This window comes from Poecilia reticulata, linkage group LG7 (genome assembly GCF_000633615.1).
Source record: "Poecilia reticulata strain Guanapo linkage group LG7, Guppy_female_1.0+MT, whole genome shotgun sequence".
NCBI classification, from domain to species: domain Eukaryota; kingdom Metazoa; phylum Chordata; class Actinopteri; order Cyprinodontiformes; family Poeciliidae; genus Poecilia; species Poecilia reticulata.
The window spans coordinates 23,399,258-23,416,478 of record NC_024337.1 but is presented as its reverse complement, the minus strand read 5'-3'; the positions used below and the strand labels follow the sequence as shown (position 1 = coordinate 23,416,478).

Sequence of the window (17,221 nt, the reverse complement as noted above, 5' to 3'; positions counted from 1 at the left end):
TGTATTACTTGGAGACCCCTCAGAACAGGACATCAAAGGGGCCCTCCTCTGTACAGCAGGAGAAAGAGGGAGTGTCTTCTATGTGGAAAACAAAAACAAATCAGGAAGGGGGCAAGCCCTCTGGGTCCGTGTCCATTTGCACTGACGCTCATCTGGCTTTACACTAGCTGTGCATCTCTCCCCCACCCCCCAGCCCCACGCTATCCCGCTTTGCTGCTCCCTCTAGGGAAAAGAATAAACAGCTCTTCCATTTTCTCCCAATGGCTCCTCGCTATCCCTTCCTCTCTCTTTTGCTCGTTAAAGTTGTTGCTTTGGCTAAACAAAATGCTGCTTTTACATTACATGGCAAAAAGTACAACATAAAATAGAAACGAGAGATAAGTAACACACTATTTGTTTTCATCTCCATATATCAAGGCATGCACTTACTTGCTCAAGCAGAAAGGAAAAGTAGCATCAACAACATAAATATACTCTTTTCATGGCAGTGGTGTGAGCTATTTAACCAAATGTATTGTCATTAGTTAGGTTAAAAATTAAACAGTGCTTCAAAATACAGTGTGCATTTGTTTTTACATACTTTCTGACACAGTAGCATTTATATATTTCTCTTAAAACCTCTTTAAACCCGTCCTTGTCACACGGCAAGTAAATAGAATATAAACTTAATCAATTCTCCCTTTACAGTACTGCAAAGAAGTATTTACCCCCAAACAGTTATTTTATTTTAGTTTCTTTGTCGCACACAAATTATCAAAATGTTAATATCAGACAATGAAAACCCGAGTAAATACAAAAGCAGTTTTCTAATGTTGATTTCAGTTACTTAGGGGAACAAAACAACCTAACCATGCGTGAAGATAAAAATTCACCCCCTTCTTATATCATTAAATATTTGTGATTAGTCACATTCTTTTGGGTATTTTTTCACTTTACACAGCCTGACCTGAACTGTGAGAACCAAGACAATTAGAAAATCACTTAAACAGAACCTGTCAAACACCATGAAGTAGCCAAATGATCTAAACAAACAAAAATTAAGGTCCTTACACCTACCAATCTGGAAAGGGTTACAAAGCCATTTCTAAGACTGTAGGACCAGGTAGTCTCACCAAAAGCCATTATCCATAAGTGGGGAAAACGTTGGCCAAGGACAGTGGTGAACGTAGTGGGGGTAATGAGGCTGGTTGCAGCTTCAAGACCTGAACAAGTGGCCTTAGTTGATGGATTTATGATTTCTGCTCTCTAATAAAAAAAATCCTAAAGGAGAAAGTCCAGCCATTAGTTTGTGACCTTAAACTCAATTGACTTGGGTTATCTAGCAGACTAAGCTCAGTCCTGGATTAACATAAAAAAATGTTTTGAAGGGTTGGGAGTAGATAAAGTGGGGGGTTAGGTTAGAAACATACGTTGCAACATTATCCCTGTACAGGCCCTTAATGCTCAAAAATCCTCCAATGTTGGTGAGTTAAGACAATTCGGCAAAGAAGAGCATTCTAAATTCATCTGTAGTGGTGTAAAAGACTGACAGATTACAGTAGCAAAACTAGCTATAAGATTTAAGACTAATGTGTTTTCATAAGAGACCAAGTTTTAGATGTTTGACTTTCTTTAATATTTAATATCATTTGAAAACTGAATTTTGTATTTACAGTAGGCAAATTTGTTTAAAACTTGCTTCAAAATTTGAAAGACAGAAGTTAGTCAAAACTCAAAATAAAAGAGGGCAAATCTTATAAAGGGGCAAATACATTCTCCCAACACTACATCAAGCCCTAAAAGTCTTTCTTCCTGCATTCTTTTTTTAATGGTTCCCGAAGCTACATGGGAAAGACTGTTTATGATGGAAGAGAACCCAGCACAGAAACTGGAAACGAGACCGGGGAGAAAGAGATGAACAACTTTTCAAAAAGACACTAAATGGTAATATTTGTGTCCAGCTTTATATTTTCTTTGGAGTCCAGACCCCTCTGTTACTATTTCAACCACAGGACTCAAGTCTAGTGAGCTCCGTGGAGCTCTAGCTTTTTTTTTTGTTGTTTTTTTTTTCAGTGCTCAGAGCAAATCAAAACTGTGCTTTGATATCCCTTCAGGGGTACAGCTAGGCTCAGCAGTCAGGCAGTTGTCCTGTGCAAAAATACAGAGACTATGAAATAAGAAGTTTACAATCCGCATAAGAAATGACACAAACTGAACAGAATGAAGCATCCTGCATTGGTATTGAAACTCTTTCACTTCTCCATTTTCTTTTAAAAACACTAATCTCATTTATCCCTGCAGTACAGTTAAGCTCTCTCATTGGGAAATGATCACACTGGAGAAATTCTTGCACAAGCCGTTCGCTGCCCTCGACCTGATCACTTCACCTTGCATGACTCTGCCAAATACGTGTGCATCTGGGTGGAGGGTGGCGTCAGCATGCCTCCAGCAACAGTTTGCCAAACGTGACGGTACATTTTCAACTTTTGTCTTAATCTAAAGCCTTTATTGAGCAAAAGCTCACGTTCTAATTTTATCACGAGGGCTCTTACTAGCAGCTGACACTGATGACAATTTGCGGAATGAAGACAATGACCGTAATTTACTCCTGTGCATTTGAGCGGGCCTGCAAATTACAGGCCTGTGTTTGAACAAAGCACCGCAAACACTCTCCTCCAGACGACAGGTCAGTGAGCGTCAGAACCTGTTTTATGTTTGCGTAGGTAGAGCGGAGCACCACAAATAACTGTGCCTTTAATGTGCTTATTCTCCACCCCAAGATGAGGGATATCTGTGCACCGGTGACCCGATTGCTTACCTTATACTCCGTAAACATCCACTTTCATTGCTACTAATGTCTATTTTCATGTCTACTATTGTGTGAGTTTGCACAATGCATGCACATTTTTCTTTTTTTTGTTTGTTCCATATGTATTTTAAGAGTGTTCTTCTCAGGTTGTGAGTTGAAACACATACTCTTTCAAGAGCACAGTGTTCATATAAAAATAAATATATAATGAAAAATGATGCACAAGTGGGTGAGTATGGCCAAGTGACACAGTTACATATATATATATATTTATATATATTTTTTTGTTTTTGTTCAAATGTATTTGGTCCATTTTTGGGCTGGACTAGGCTTAGGCTGGTTCTGAAATGCAGACCAATCGAAGGAAGTCTGAACCTGGATTAAGACCCTGTTTGTACCTGATGTCAACACAAAATGGATCCTCATTGATTGTAGAGGGCCTGTGTCTATGTACAGAAACCTGCTTGAAGATCCATGAAATCTGGAGCAGTGGATTTCTACGAGGGTGCTACAGGCCGGTGACGTACATCTCCATCCCATCGTTGAAAGTGAAGATGGTGGTAGTGCCAGAAGTGTTGCCTCCCTGTTTTACATCGCTGATGGTTTCATAGAAGTTTTCCCCACCGGGGAGGCCTCTGACTGGAGGAGCAATGGGCCCTGAGCCTTGTAGTGCTGCTGGTGCTGCCTGATGTTGCTGCTGCTGCGGAGGGCTTTGCTTCTTCCTCTTCAGAGTGGCGCTACCCCCACCTGTGCTGTTATTGGTTGCTCCCTGCTCACGTTTCCTGTGGGCGTCGATACTCGCGTATGCAGGGTCTGACTCGGCCACGGGAGAGGACCAGGACCGGTCCCCCACAGGCTCGTAGCAGGGCTCCTCCTGAGAACGGGCCTGCCCCTGGACTCCTCGGCCTCGGCCTCGGTTTCCCCTGTCCCCTCCGAAGGAGCGCGGAAGGGTCTTTGCTCCGTTGTGCTCCATGGGAGGCTTTTTTTTCTGGGTTTTGCACACAATGGAGTAAGTGTCTGCAATCTGATGGCACATACACACAGGACAAGAACACAGCATGGTGTCAGTTAATGAGTTAATAACACATAACTACAGTCAAAATCTATCCTGTTGTTTACTGGTGACATATCCTGTGATAAAATGTCACTGCAGTGTTCATAAGGGCCAACGTCTCCACCTACTAATATGTACAATGCCTCAAACCACTTGTGCCAGAATATAGTGAGAAAAAAAAACGAACTGCTGAAACATTTATAAGTAGCTGCCTCTGCATTCACTTCTTAAAATTCAACAATACTGAACATCTTTATACATTGATGTAATTTGTCAGAACACAGATAAAAATGGCTCCCATTTGATTGATTAAATAATATTCACGCACACCACTGTTATCTAATAGGGTCTATTAAAGTGTCCCCCTAGAGTCTAGAAGGCTGCATAAAAAATTGTGGCGGGTGGAAGGAAAATCACACAAATTTTTGCTTGAAAAGTGAAAATCAGTGTGGCATTCATTTGTAATCAGCTCCTATTAATCACTGCTTTACAAATTTTTATTTTGGTCTCATCTGACAAGAGCACGTTTTTTCGCCATGTTCACTGCGTGGTACTAGCTAGTGGCAAACTGCAAACTTTTTATAGCTTTTTTCAGCAATGATTTTACTTCTGGATCTTGGCAACCCCTCCAGAGATACCATGGGCTCATTAGCCCCTTCTTAGCTAAATACCAGGCTTGGCTTGTCAGTATAGGTAGACTGCTATGTCTTGTTAAGTTTGCATTTGAGCCATGCTCTTTCAATTGTCAAATGGCAAACTGGAGAGTGGTTCATGAGATGTTCAAATATTGCACTATTATTTAACTCTGCAACTTAAATTTTTCTGCAACTGTATCTCTGACCCTTCCAGTGTGTTGCTTGATCTTCATTATATAGCTCTTTAAAATAATTTAAAAAAAGTTTGCAGCCTCCACAAAACAACCATTTCAAATTCGATTGCACACAGGTAAACTCTATTAATTACGGTAATAAGATTCAATTTAAGCAAAATTAGCTGTCCCCGGTTTTGATGTCAGAGGTTAAAATCATTTTAATTTGCAGTCCAGAATGTTACAAAGTTCAAGGGGTGTGAATACTTTTTCAAGGCACTGCAGAATGCACATGCTGCACTGGAGTCATACTTAAATGTAACATTTTCTGCTATATATTGCAAGTCTCGTGTTGCTTCGTTAACTATTACGTCTTAGTATATAAATATCACTGACATGCAACATGTGATAACAAGTGTAAAAGTATACTGTTGCTAAAATGAAATATGCAAAACACTGCCTGAGCATGGATTGTGTGTTTATGCACAGAGGTTTGCACATGCATTAACAGCTCTTGCTCTTTGCTATAACCTGACCTAATTTAACCGAGCAGGATAAGACAGTGTAAACTCTGTTATCAGTCCGTTGGATTTCTAGTCAACAACAGAGTTAGTTGTGCAGTGGATGAATCTGTTAAAATTTCCACACCACTGCTTTGGTAACAGGGCGACAAAGCATGGACTGAATTATCTGGACGAGAGCCAAGTTAAAAAAAAAAAAGCCCCAACAAGTTTTGTTTTCCTGAATGACCTTTGTAGGTATAAGATTTGCTGTGCATGGACTGCAGGTGTTATGACTGCAGGTCCTCATTCATAAATGCGGGTTTTTTTGCACAGCGTGTGTGCATACGTGCTTGGTTTGCAGCAATAGCTAGGGTTCACAACTGAAAAGCATGTGTGAGGAATTCTGATAAACCAGCTCCGCGACCTCTGGCATTTCTGTGTCAAAATTCCACAAGTGGTGAAAAAGAGCAAAGGATTGTGGGCCGTGGTGATGTTTACCCTCATCGTTCACACCCACACCAGTAGCTCAGCTCTGCTGGGCCTGAGAAACGCTGCCTATGCAGACTCTCTTTTTTTCCACCTCACATACAGATTAACCTTGTTTTTGTCCTGCCTCCAAAATCATGACAGGACTCCCTTTCTTTATGTGTGCTCACCTTGCACTATATGTCACATCGATTGGTCGTGCTGGGGGGAAAGTAAATAAAGTGCATGTGACTGAGACTTCCTCTGTGAGTATCTCTCGCCGTTTCTCTGCGCTCCTTGTGTTACAGGCAGAGCTGAAGTGGAGCATGCACACACCCTGCCCCCACAATTTTCTGGTGTGACCTTTTTGGATAAACAAAGACCCCGGCATAAGCTGTAAGTGTGTGCAGACAACGTGCTGTGTGTGTGTGTGCAAGTGCATGTATTTATGTGGACACAGAGTGTGCAACTCTGCACAGAGGAAGGAAGGAAGTCACAAGATGATGGGGATTTCAAAACTGAGCTACAGCTGGTGAGGAAGCCAGCCATTGTATGCTTTCTTTTCTCTTCTCAGCGGACTGTACTACTTTATGTTGTTTTTAGCTTCCAGCTCTGAGCAAGGCATCGATAAGCAACACTTTCTGCATACAGTGGCTGTGCGCCACTCACGCATCTGGTCGTGGTCGTGATTCTGTGAGTTGCAAGGACCGCAGAGTTTTCAAAAGGATCTTGCAGCAGCAGATATTCATCTGCTGGGACACGCTTGATGCAACGTGACTGGTTGGGGAGGGCAGGGCCTCCTAATAGCCACAAAGGGAGTGGAGCAGAAGGAGTGAGCACCAAGGAGAGGAGGAGACTTGGTTGGGAGTGGAAACTCAACACCTTTTGACGGCTGCAACTGACAAACTCCAGAGTATAGGGGCATGTTAGGGCAACAACAAGATCTGAAGCGAGAAAACAAAACGAGTGGGGAAAACATTAATACAGAGGGGAAAAAGTAGAGAAAGTAGTTTAAAAAAGAGAAATTGTGAGAGACTGCAAAACGCTATCAAGGCCAGTTGCTCCGTGGTGCATTTTGACATACAACGTAGAAGTGCTCCTGGCAGTAAAGCGCAGAGACTTAACCCTTTCATTTCTACATAAATCATCCTTTTTTTTTTGCTAAACTCATCAATGCCTTTGATAAGCTCACTAACACTATAATACCCTTTAGAACTACTGCTTTGTTATAACATGCATTTTTAATCATAAAGTGTTTAAAATGTTTAGTGTTTAAACTGAGACTGGGACGCATGGAGAAGTGTGGTGATGGAGTAAAAATAAACACTTGTCTATTTTAGGGACCCCTGTGCTATTTAGACTGACTGTCTCTGACCTGTAGGCAGACAGTTTACAGCTCACTCACTCAAACATATTTAGTGCCTTGGAAAAGTAATCACACCTCTTTAAAATTTTTAATATTTTGTCAATTTACAACCAGAAACTGGGCACCAGCAACCCTCCCGACACCACTAAAGGATAAGGGTGTAAAAAAAATGGATGGATAACCAGAAACTTTGATGTATTTGAATGGGATTTCACATGTAAGACAAAGATAAGAGTTAAGTGGGAAAAAAAGGAAGTAAAATCTTAAATCTGAAAAGCAGGGTTTATATGGAGACACCAACAAGTGTTTTTAACTTTGCACATCTAGATCTGAAAATTTAGTCCAGTACGTCTTTGCAAAATAGTTCAATCTTAGTCAGATTAAATCTAGAGTGACTGTGAACATCAGTTTTCAAGATTCCCAACTGGATTTAGGTCATGTGTTAAACCAGGGGTCTGCAACCTTTGGCTCCAGCATTATCCATATATGGATAATACACCATTATGCCATTATATATATGTGTGTGTTTTCTGTCTTACTTTCTTGTAAAACCTAAAAGTACAAATCAAAAATAATTAAAAAAATTATTTTACCAGAGCTCAAAATAATAATAAAAAATTTTAAGTTGTCCTTTTTCAAAGTGCCATGATCTTGGGTTGTTTTGTTATCTGGGTTTTCACCTTAGTTATTTTTATTTTGCTCTGAGTAGATCAGCCTTCTGTCCATTATATTCTCGTTCTTTTTGTCCTAATTTAGTTGCATCAAGTTTATTATTTATTTATTGTATTTGTCGGTCTTTGTTGCAGTTAATGTTTTGTGCCATTTCTCTCTCTCAGCTTGCGTTCTGCTCTTCCATCACAGCTGCATTCAGTTTGTAATTAGTCTTGGTCCATTATTCCAGCAATCAAACACCCCAGTAATTAGCCACCTCTCGTTCACTTACTCCTGGCTGGTTCCTTCTGCTTGCCTCATGTTTTCCAGTCTCTGTTTACCCTCTGCTTTTGTAAGTTATTTGAGTTCTTTAGTGTAACTTATTTCATCATTTACCCAAGGATTCCAGCTTCCATTCATACACACAAAACATTAATACATTCATTTAATATTTTTGGCTCTAAACAAGTTTGAATTTAGTAGAATTGGGGGCAAAAATGCCTATTTGTTAAGTTTGCAGACCCCTGTGTAAGGCTTTTCCAAAACAAAAATATGTGTATAGCTGTCCTGTTCACAGATTCTCTCATTTAGGCTGTGTATCTTTGCAGCTCATCATGGGTCTACTAACTACTAATGTAAGACTGGTTTAAACTACTGTACAACTTTATTATAATGTTGGTTGCTTGGTAAGGAACCCTACCAGGAGTTTGCAGAAAAGCTGCACTAACACTAAGACTTCACTTAAATCAAGTTTCAGTTGGAATTTTCTATTCTAACTGCATAGTTTGTCTAAAACATAAACAGATGTGTGCATATATTTACATATATACACACACACACACAGTATATAAACACATGCCCTATTTAAACATAGCTGTATCTATTCTGAGCTATGATTAATACTGGACAGCAGGTGACAGTCAGCCCTGGTCTGTGTAGATATATGCTGAAGGCCGACAGATGAATGGGGGGTTGGGCGAATGAGGTCAAGGTTCAGGCAGGCCGGTGGGGGTTGTGGATCCATGTAACATAACCTCTTTCTGTAAGCAGAAACCACGTATGGCAGGAAGGTCGTGAGGCAGCCGTGTTACGACGACGTACCCAATCAAAAGGGTGCCGGCGTCGGTAAACACAGCAGAAATCAGAGACTGAATCTCCTGCCTGCTTGGAGAGTTTCCGGCCAGCCTTGTATTGATTCTTTATTCTCCCAGCTTGTCACTAAAATCACATGTATCCATTCACAAATACACATACTGTAGGTAAACTACCTCCTTTGCAGTTGGAGGCGATGGATGCCCCGGCTGTCCGTTCTCTCCCCGGAGTGGAGGTGGGTGCAAGGTGATGATGTCTTCGTCCTCCGGAGGCTTCCAGATGTACTGCTCCCCATTGCCTATGAACACTGCTTCCTGATAAACAAAGTTAAATGATGAGCTTCATAAAGTGCGGCTGTGAGGTTAGAATCTGTGAGCCATTGTGCAAAGGTACTCATGCAAATAAAAGCTCTAATGTCATAATATTAGACATTAGAGTATGTAATGTCATGTATGTAATGTATGAGTTAAAAGTAGATGAACAAAAACAAGTGAATTATTCATGTGTGTTTTCGAGGAATGGGCCAGTTTCCAGGAGTCAGTCCTGGATTGTACGAACCCAAAGTTGGATTGGATCAGGGAAACTTCAGACCATGACTAGTTTCCCTTTTGCGTCATCTGGATTTGGATGTTTATGGATTGGACATTTAGCATTGTAAATGTGAAGATTTACAATTGGAAATAAAGATAGGTAAAGTCTATTATTCTATTAATCAAGAATGTAAAATATAAAATATTCTGTGCAATAAGAAACTTGATTTAAAAACTACAACTGAATTCAGGTTTTTAGTCCATATTTTTGCTTAATTCTTTGCATCAAACTCAAAAATAACATAAATGTTATAGATAACAATAGAATAACTAACAACATGTTTCCCTTAGCAGCAGGAACATTTCTTGTTCTTTCTAAAAACCAAAAGTTTATGCATTATTATTTTTGAATTTTTGTTGTTATAACCACAATACTTTAAAAACAACACTTTGAAACTCAGTTCCAGGCTTCACCTGCCCTACAGGATCATTTTGACTGGAAGGCTTTGAAGAAATAGTGAAATCAATAACTTTTAGCAAAATATCCATCATCTTACACGCTCGGTCCTATTGGGATTGAAAAGGGTGCTGCTGTCCATCTCCTGAGGATAATGGGAGAGAGGCAGGGTACACCCTGGTCAGGTGGCCAGTCCATCACAGGCTAAACATACACTATGACATAATCTCAAACGCCATGAAATAATTACCTTTTGGACAAAAGTTTGGTTATTTAAATGACGATCAAACAAATGTCAAACAGAGTTGTCGATTTGTCTTGTTAACAAGCATCTGACATCAGTAAAAACCTGAAATTAGCTCTCTGGCTCTTCAGATGGAGATTTCAGAGTAAGATCTCTGTCATAAAAACAAAATTAAATTACTGAATCACTTTTTCTGTTAAGCCAAAAATGGCAGCTTTGTGCTTAAATGCAGTTTTTTTTTTCAGTTCCTCCTTGCTCTGCGACCAACAGTTCCAAAGACATTTTATGCAAATCTGCAAACTCAAATATGTCTTGCTGACAGACAGGCAGACCTAGTGGCACACAGACAGTGCTGCCAAAACATAACCTCCATTTAACTCTGCTGGTGGTGGTGATTTCTGAGAGACTTGAGGAGAGGTAGAGGTCAGATAGGAATCTGTATTCAGGAGAAATGTTTGGGCCTTTCATAGAGTTTAACTGCTGCACTTAGCAAATCCTGACTGACAGGCAACAGTTGACTTACTATTTTCAATACCTTTAACATTATCTGGAAAATATCACTCTGCATGGGTGGCTTAAGACAAACCTAGATGTCATAAAAGAATGACCCAACATGACACTTCTCTTGCAAAACTTTTTTATAGCTACAGGTCTTAAGAGGAATTAGTAACCAATTAGGAACCACAAATTGGTGAACACACATGCAACTGAGGATGATTAAACTTTTATAAGCCCACCCCCCCCCCATGCAGCCTGACTGAGTTAAAATAGCAAATGGCTTCAATATGTGCACAGTATTTATTCTCATTCAGGCTGCTGGCTACCTGTTAGCTGTTTCTAGATAGACTTGCTGATGGATTCAACAGGAGCACTCCCACCGACACACACACACACACACACACACACACTGGCAACCAGGCAGCCTGCCAAACTCTTAGATAATCCATGCTTCCACACTTTGCTCTAATAGTGTGCTGCACTGCATGATGCAAAGCGGGCAGAAGGCAAGCACACACACACGTGGAAAAAAAACACACACACTTTAAAGGTTTGTCACACTCATTAAAAGTTCAGGTCAGTAACAAATCACATCAGCAGTGATTTTATCCTTCATCTTAAGAGAAATTTTTTGCTTTTGTATTGATTTCTTTTCATTCTTATAATTGCTTACAGCTAATAAAAAGGCCACATCCAGTGTTTTTAGAGGATGTAAATAAAATGGATGCCTAATATATAGAAAATATTTTTACAACACAAATTTTGCCTCACTTAAAAGTTGTCTATGTACAGTAAAAGACATGCACTCAACATTTGATTTGGGTTCATTTTGCATGAATTACTGCATCAAAGTGGCGAGGCATGAAGGCGTTTAGCCTGACATATAACTGAGATGTTGAGGAACCCCGGTTTGCTCTAACAGCGGCCTTCAGCTTGTTTGTATTGTTGTGTCTGGTGTCTCTCATCTTCCTCTTAAAGATGAAAAAAGAGGAAATTTAAATCACTAAAAGGGGAATTTAAACCACTGAGCAACAGTCCATTCTTTTTTCTACTTGGCCCAGGAGAGACACACTGTTGTTTCTGGTTTAGAAGAGGCTTTGCAGATGGGATGTGACGGTTGTAGACAATGTCCTGGATATGAGTTTTTCTAGTGGCAATCAGTGAAGTACTGGTTCCAGTCCTTGCCTTGCAAATCCTGCAAATCTCACCAAACTAGGCTTTGCTTCACAACCCTCTTTGGTCTTCAGTTGTCTCTGTGTTTTGAACATATTCACATGGCATACTTTTTCCTTCAACTTAGCATTCCAATAAAATGCTTGGATACAGCAGTTTGTGAACAGACAGCTTTTTCACTTAAGAAACTTGAGATGTCAGAATAACAGTCAAGTTAGAACAGGCTTCCTCACAATTGTGCATGTCACAAAATTACATTTCTACATTAAAAATACTTTTAAAAAATTGCGTTATGCTATTTTCTGGAAACAGAATCTGATTTTCATTAGCTGCAAGCCAGCTAAATTGATTGAAGTGCTTGAAATGCATCACTCTGTGAGCAACAAATTTAATATAAGTTTTATTTTTGAACAGAATTGCTGAAATAAAGAACGTTTTCAATGATAATGTAATTTATCGACATCTGAATATATGAAGTATGTGACAGAACAAAACAATAGTTTTTGTAATTTTTTTATCTTACGTACATCATTCGACTCTTCTTAAAAGTGAATAAAACTTAATAGGGTAACCACATTTAACCTACACTAAATATATTTTTGCTCTAAAGCTATGAAAACTGAGAAAATGTCAAGACCAAACCAGCTAAATCATTTCAACCTGCATGGCTAAACATGTTTGTTTGTGGACACTGCCCTCTTGTGGTCATGAGGCTATCCTACAGCTGTCAGAATGTGGCTGGTTGAGGAGTGTAACAGATTATGTATTTGAAGAAGATATATATATATATTTTTTTCTTTTCGGTACCTTGGGGAAAGAGTGCAGATGGAACGGCTCCAGCGGCTTGCGTGGAAACTCCTGACTGCGATGTAGGGGAAGAGCACCAGCAGAGGGGGAGTCGCTCACGCTCGACTGGCTGTCTGACATGCTGTCAGCTCCATTATTCTCCTTCCGACTTAACTTATCTACCTAGAAATTTGTATTGTGATTGACAAAATTATAGTCAATTATTTTATTGAAAAATATCATGAAACATTTAATTTCTATTGTACAAGCAGCAAGCATTAAGTGATGTTGCTTGAACAATATAGGTTGATTTTAATGTACCTTTCAAAATATTTTACGCAAAAGCAAACTGGAGTTTGTAGACAGTTTTCGCAGCTCTTCAAAGTCTCTAAAGATAATACAGCAACTGTGACACCTTCACATAAGCCTGACGTTAATATTTCTTTTTCAGAAGTGAAATCTAATACACGGTTACAGTTACATAAGTTGTATTACGACAGTCTTTAATGCGCTCGGTAGGTTCGAGGATGAAACACTGCTGATGATATCCAGCTAAATCAGTGAAATCCTTTTTCTTTTCAGATTTCTTTTTTTTTTTTTTTTTACCATAGATAAGAAATCGTTTTATGTCTACCTTTTTAAACTTCCGTATGGAAGCGTATTCAGCTGCAGCTGGATCTTGATTGACCAGGGAATTTACAGAGGACAGAGGAGATCTGCTAACACCGCTCGCTCCGTTTCCTCTCCCTGCCATGGTTCCATTAGTGATGCCGTTTCCTCTGCCGTTCCCTCTGCCAGCCTGAAAACAAAAACAGATAGGTTAGTCTCTCACTGATCATTTGTCTCAAACGTAAACAGAGAAAGACAACCGATGCAACGCATCCTGAATGAGCACCGGTCCCATTTATCTTCGAACAAATAGAATCTGCTGGGAGCGGCAGCTCCAATATGTTTAGAACTAATCTGACTTTATTTTTTTGGCTTTATTAGCAGCAGTAACAGCACCATTCTAACTTATTAGAACCATTGTTAAGATGAGTAAAAAGGCCTTAATTAAATAGTTATTTAATCATAGGAGTTTAATTTTTCTAGCTCCTAAATAAATATGTTGTCAAGATGTTTTTTTTTTCTTTTAACAAAATCATTGGAACCAAACTTTTTGGTATACTGTTTGTAAAATTTCCTCATGCCAATAGGCTAGAGTTTATTCTTCTGGAACAACCTTTCACCTTCTGGAACAAGGCTGGAGCTCGCAAATAGAGGGATCTTGGTCAGTTTCTTTAGTTTGTTCATCTTATCTCTTCTCTTTGTCAACCCACAGGTTTTCCACAGAATGAAGATCTGGGTGTCAAGATGGCCATGGACGAAGGTTGATTTTGTTTCTGATAAACCTGTTTGTCTTGGTTCGGTCATGTTTTCGGTCAATATCAAGGTAAATAACCCGATGGCCAACCATTTTAAATGCGTTCTCATATGGTCCACAAGACTTCTATTTAAAATATCTAATTATTTTAAAACGTCTATCAGGAAATGAACTCCTGTGGGGTTACCCAGCCAAACTCACATCTACACAAAACCTCCATCATACTTAACAGTGAGTGGGAGTTACTTTTCCACATAGTCATTCTCTATGTTTAATGACAAAACTGCCGGGTCTATTTGTTGCTAAAAGAGTTCAGTCTTTGATTAATTTTAACATAAGTTGGTCCCAGTTGAAACCCCAGTTAAACAAACTACATATTTATGTTTGCAGTGGCAGGAAAAGGCTTTGCTCTGGCATGACTTCCAAAATACCAGTTCGCATGTAGACAGTGTCTAATGGTTACTATGGAGACCTGGTTTCCCTCCGAGATGGCACTTTTTGCAGCAGTACTCCAAAAGGGAGATTTGGAGATTTTTTTCTTAATCTCCCTCATCTTCATTTTTATTTTGTGTGGTGGTGATATTAATACGGCCCCTTGTCTGACTGAGGCGGCAGTTGGAAAGAGAAATGTTGTTTTTATAGACCAGGGAACAACAAAGTCATGGGTTAATAATTAAAAGTCCAAGAAACTTGGAACTTTTAATAAGAATAAATAAATTATAGACGCATTTTTACAAAAACTTCCGCTACATTTATTTTGTAGCCATTGTTAGTGAGCCAGGAGTTGTGCCAGTGACTGAAAAAAAATCGACTTGAATTTAAGGTTGAATTTTTATGATTTTTTTTTTTTTCAGTTTTGTACATTTTGTAACTGCAATAAAACGATTCAATTCAATTAGTTTTTTTAAATTTTTTTTATCAAATGTGCTTATAAGTGTGGAAGGTGCTGTACTACACCCAATTTATACATACAGAAAACCTATTTAAAACAAATCCAGTTTAAGGTTTCAGTCAATGAGCAACATTTCTTTCCTGTTAAGTTACAGACCATAAACGCATCACTGCTTAATGTCTGTGTGTGAGTACGTACGTTTCCTTGCCCGTTCCCACTACGAGCTCCTCCTGAGAGAGTGGGGGGGCTCTGAGCGGCTCTGACCGTCGATGGCGTGCTGCTTGATGACGTCAGCGGAGCAGAGGGCACTCTGGGAGCCGCTTCGCCTTCCCGGATCCCGACGCTTTCGTACAGACCATCGTCCAGGTAACGGGTGGGCGTCGGGTTATTGCGCAGGCCAACCTCAGTGTAGGTGTGGTCTCTGGCCTCCGCTCCGCCGCCTCCACCTCCACTCCCGCCTCCACCTCCACCTCCTCCTTCACCTCCCGCCTCCCCTCCGCCACCGCCCCCTCCGCCTCCCTGGCCAGACGCCTGGGGACTGGTGGGGATCTGGGGGAGCTGGCGGCCATGGGAGGGCCTCAGGTCCGTCTGGGAGCGCCGACTGTGGAGGAGCAGGAGGTCCATACTGGCTGGGCGGCTCTTGCTAACAGCTGCACAGAGATAGGGAAGAAGAAGAAGGAGGAAGGAGAGAAAACATTTGAATATGCACTGCTGAGAACGTGTAACAGCTCGGATGTGCATATTATTTATTATCACACTGAACCTGTTAGTTAGCACTTACAGTTTCCATTGCAGGGAAAGCGATTGATCTCATGCAGCCTGGTGTCAGATTTACTCATGGAGTTCAGTTTTGGATGCCGAAGCGTACCCTGCTGTCGCACACACACACATAGACTTGTTAATGGAAGCATAAAACATGCAAACACATGCATGTGCATCTGTTAGAAGGGAGGTTAGAAGGAAAACAGTAGAAGTGGATGGTGACAGGCATAGGGGGGTGGTTTTGGGAGGGATGGTGGGGGGGCTGTAAAATGAAAACAAGTCTCACCATATTTACAGATGTCCCTTTGTCTCCGGCTGGGGGGTGCTTGCTCTTGCTTTTTCTGACACGACATCAAAGTGAGGAAGGTCACCAGAGGCCCGTGGACAGAAAGAGAAAACACACACACAGAGAAGATAGATACCATCAGCATCTAACTGTGGTCAGGGCATAGAAGTCCTTGGTTGATGACAAGAGCCCAGTCGAACGGTGAATGGAGCATGAATCTGGCTTTTTACTGAGGCAAAGATGACCTTCGTTTTATAGACGTAGATAAAATCAGATAAAATTCACAAATGTTCTTTTGTACTTTGCTCTATTCTGCCTTCAGGTTGACGACTTGTAAAACAAGTGTATTCCGATAAGTGTTATGCACGCGAGCAGATCCCTGGAGGTGGCTGTAACTACAGGAAACAGTTGATATGGAGCCAAAGCAACAAGACAAAGTCAAAGAAGAAGAAGAGAGAAGAAAAAAAAACTCTGCTGTGCAGGTGTGACTGCGAACAGCGCTCCTCCCTCTGCCTCTTCTCTCTCGCTTTGGAGGGTGAGGCGCCCGTGCATCACGTAACACAAGAGATCCTACTGCTGTGCTGCAAAAACACAGTGAAGCAATAAATAGAATTTCAGGTTTGCAAACAGGTGCAGAGTCCCTGCTGCGTCATCCTATTATGCAAGTCGCTGCAAAAGACTGTGTCAGATCCATGTTACTGGAGCACGATATTGTCTCATCCGGCGAACTGCAACCATTTTGTACAAACATACGGTCATCATGCCCCCAGGGGGATCCTGGGAAGGTGAAGAGAGCTCCCCTGGTGATTTTCACAATAATGCAAAGGAGGGAGTTTACAGGAAATGATGACAGTGAAGTACAAAGTCAGAGAACAGCTACGATTATTATATCAAAACAAAACTCTCCAACAGCTTTCCTCATTTGCAGACTTAGAGTTTAGTTTATTTTCTTTGCAAAATAAGTCAAACTCAGTCAGACTAGATGGGTGTAGTCTGTGAACATCCCATTTTAAGTCTTGTCAAGGACTTTAAATTGGATTTTCTTCTGGAGTTTGTGCTGCGAAGTTTGAGTTGTGCATTCAGAATAACGTGAAGTGATCATTTTCAAACACAAACGCCTTCTTATGCAGGTCAAAACGTTTAATTTTGGTCTCACGTGGCCTGTGCTTTCTTCCACATGTTTACTGTGTTCCCCAAATTTCAAACATGACTTCTTATAGCTTTATTTTAACATCAGCTTTGTTTTGATTGTGCGACAAACAGCTGTGCTGGAAAGTGCTCAAAGTATGTAGCTGCACTCAATTTTATTTACAAAAATAAGGGCAATGAGTAAAAATGCATACTTCACTTTTACTTTTATAACTTGAAAAAGGAAAGCTGAACCATGTTTCATTTTCTTCACCCTTCTCAGTTATGCTGCACTTGGCCTATCTGATAAAATCACAATAAATTACGTTGAAGTTTGTGGATGAAATATGACAAAATGGGAAAAAAAAGATAATT

At 40.4% G+C, this 17,221-nt stretch overlaps 1 protein-coding gene across 4 annotated transcripts in view; it reads right to left on the bottom strand.

The window, feature by feature from the left end:
- Positions 1-278: 278 nt before the first annotated feature.
- The window catches only part of LOC103467936 (putative lysozyme-like protein), a 52,247-nt gene continuing 35,304 nt past the window's right edge, over positions 279-17,221 (bottom strand). For 2 of the 4 annotated variants that reach the window (XM_008414699.2, XM_017305930.1), the window contains 7 exons: positions 15,719-15,773; positions 15,452-15,542; positions 14,869-15,320; positions 13,050-13,214; positions 12,437-12,598; positions 8,904-9,041; positions 279-3,812 (listed from right to left, as the gene is read on the bottom strand). In XM_008414699.2, the coding sequence (XP_008412921.1) occupies positions 3,297-3,812; positions 8,904-9,041; positions 12,437-12,598; positions 13,050-13,214; positions 14,869-15,320; positions 15,452-15,542; positions 15,719-15,773 (1,579 nt within the window). In that variant the 3' untranslated portion in view covers positions 279-3,296. The remainder of the gene's footprint in view (positions 3,813-8,903; positions 9,042-12,436; positions 12,599-13,049; positions 13,215-14,868; positions 15,321-15,451; positions 15,543-15,718; positions 15,774-17,221) is intronic. The other 2 variants (XM_017305929.1, XM_017305932.1) reach the window with 1 other exon arrangement.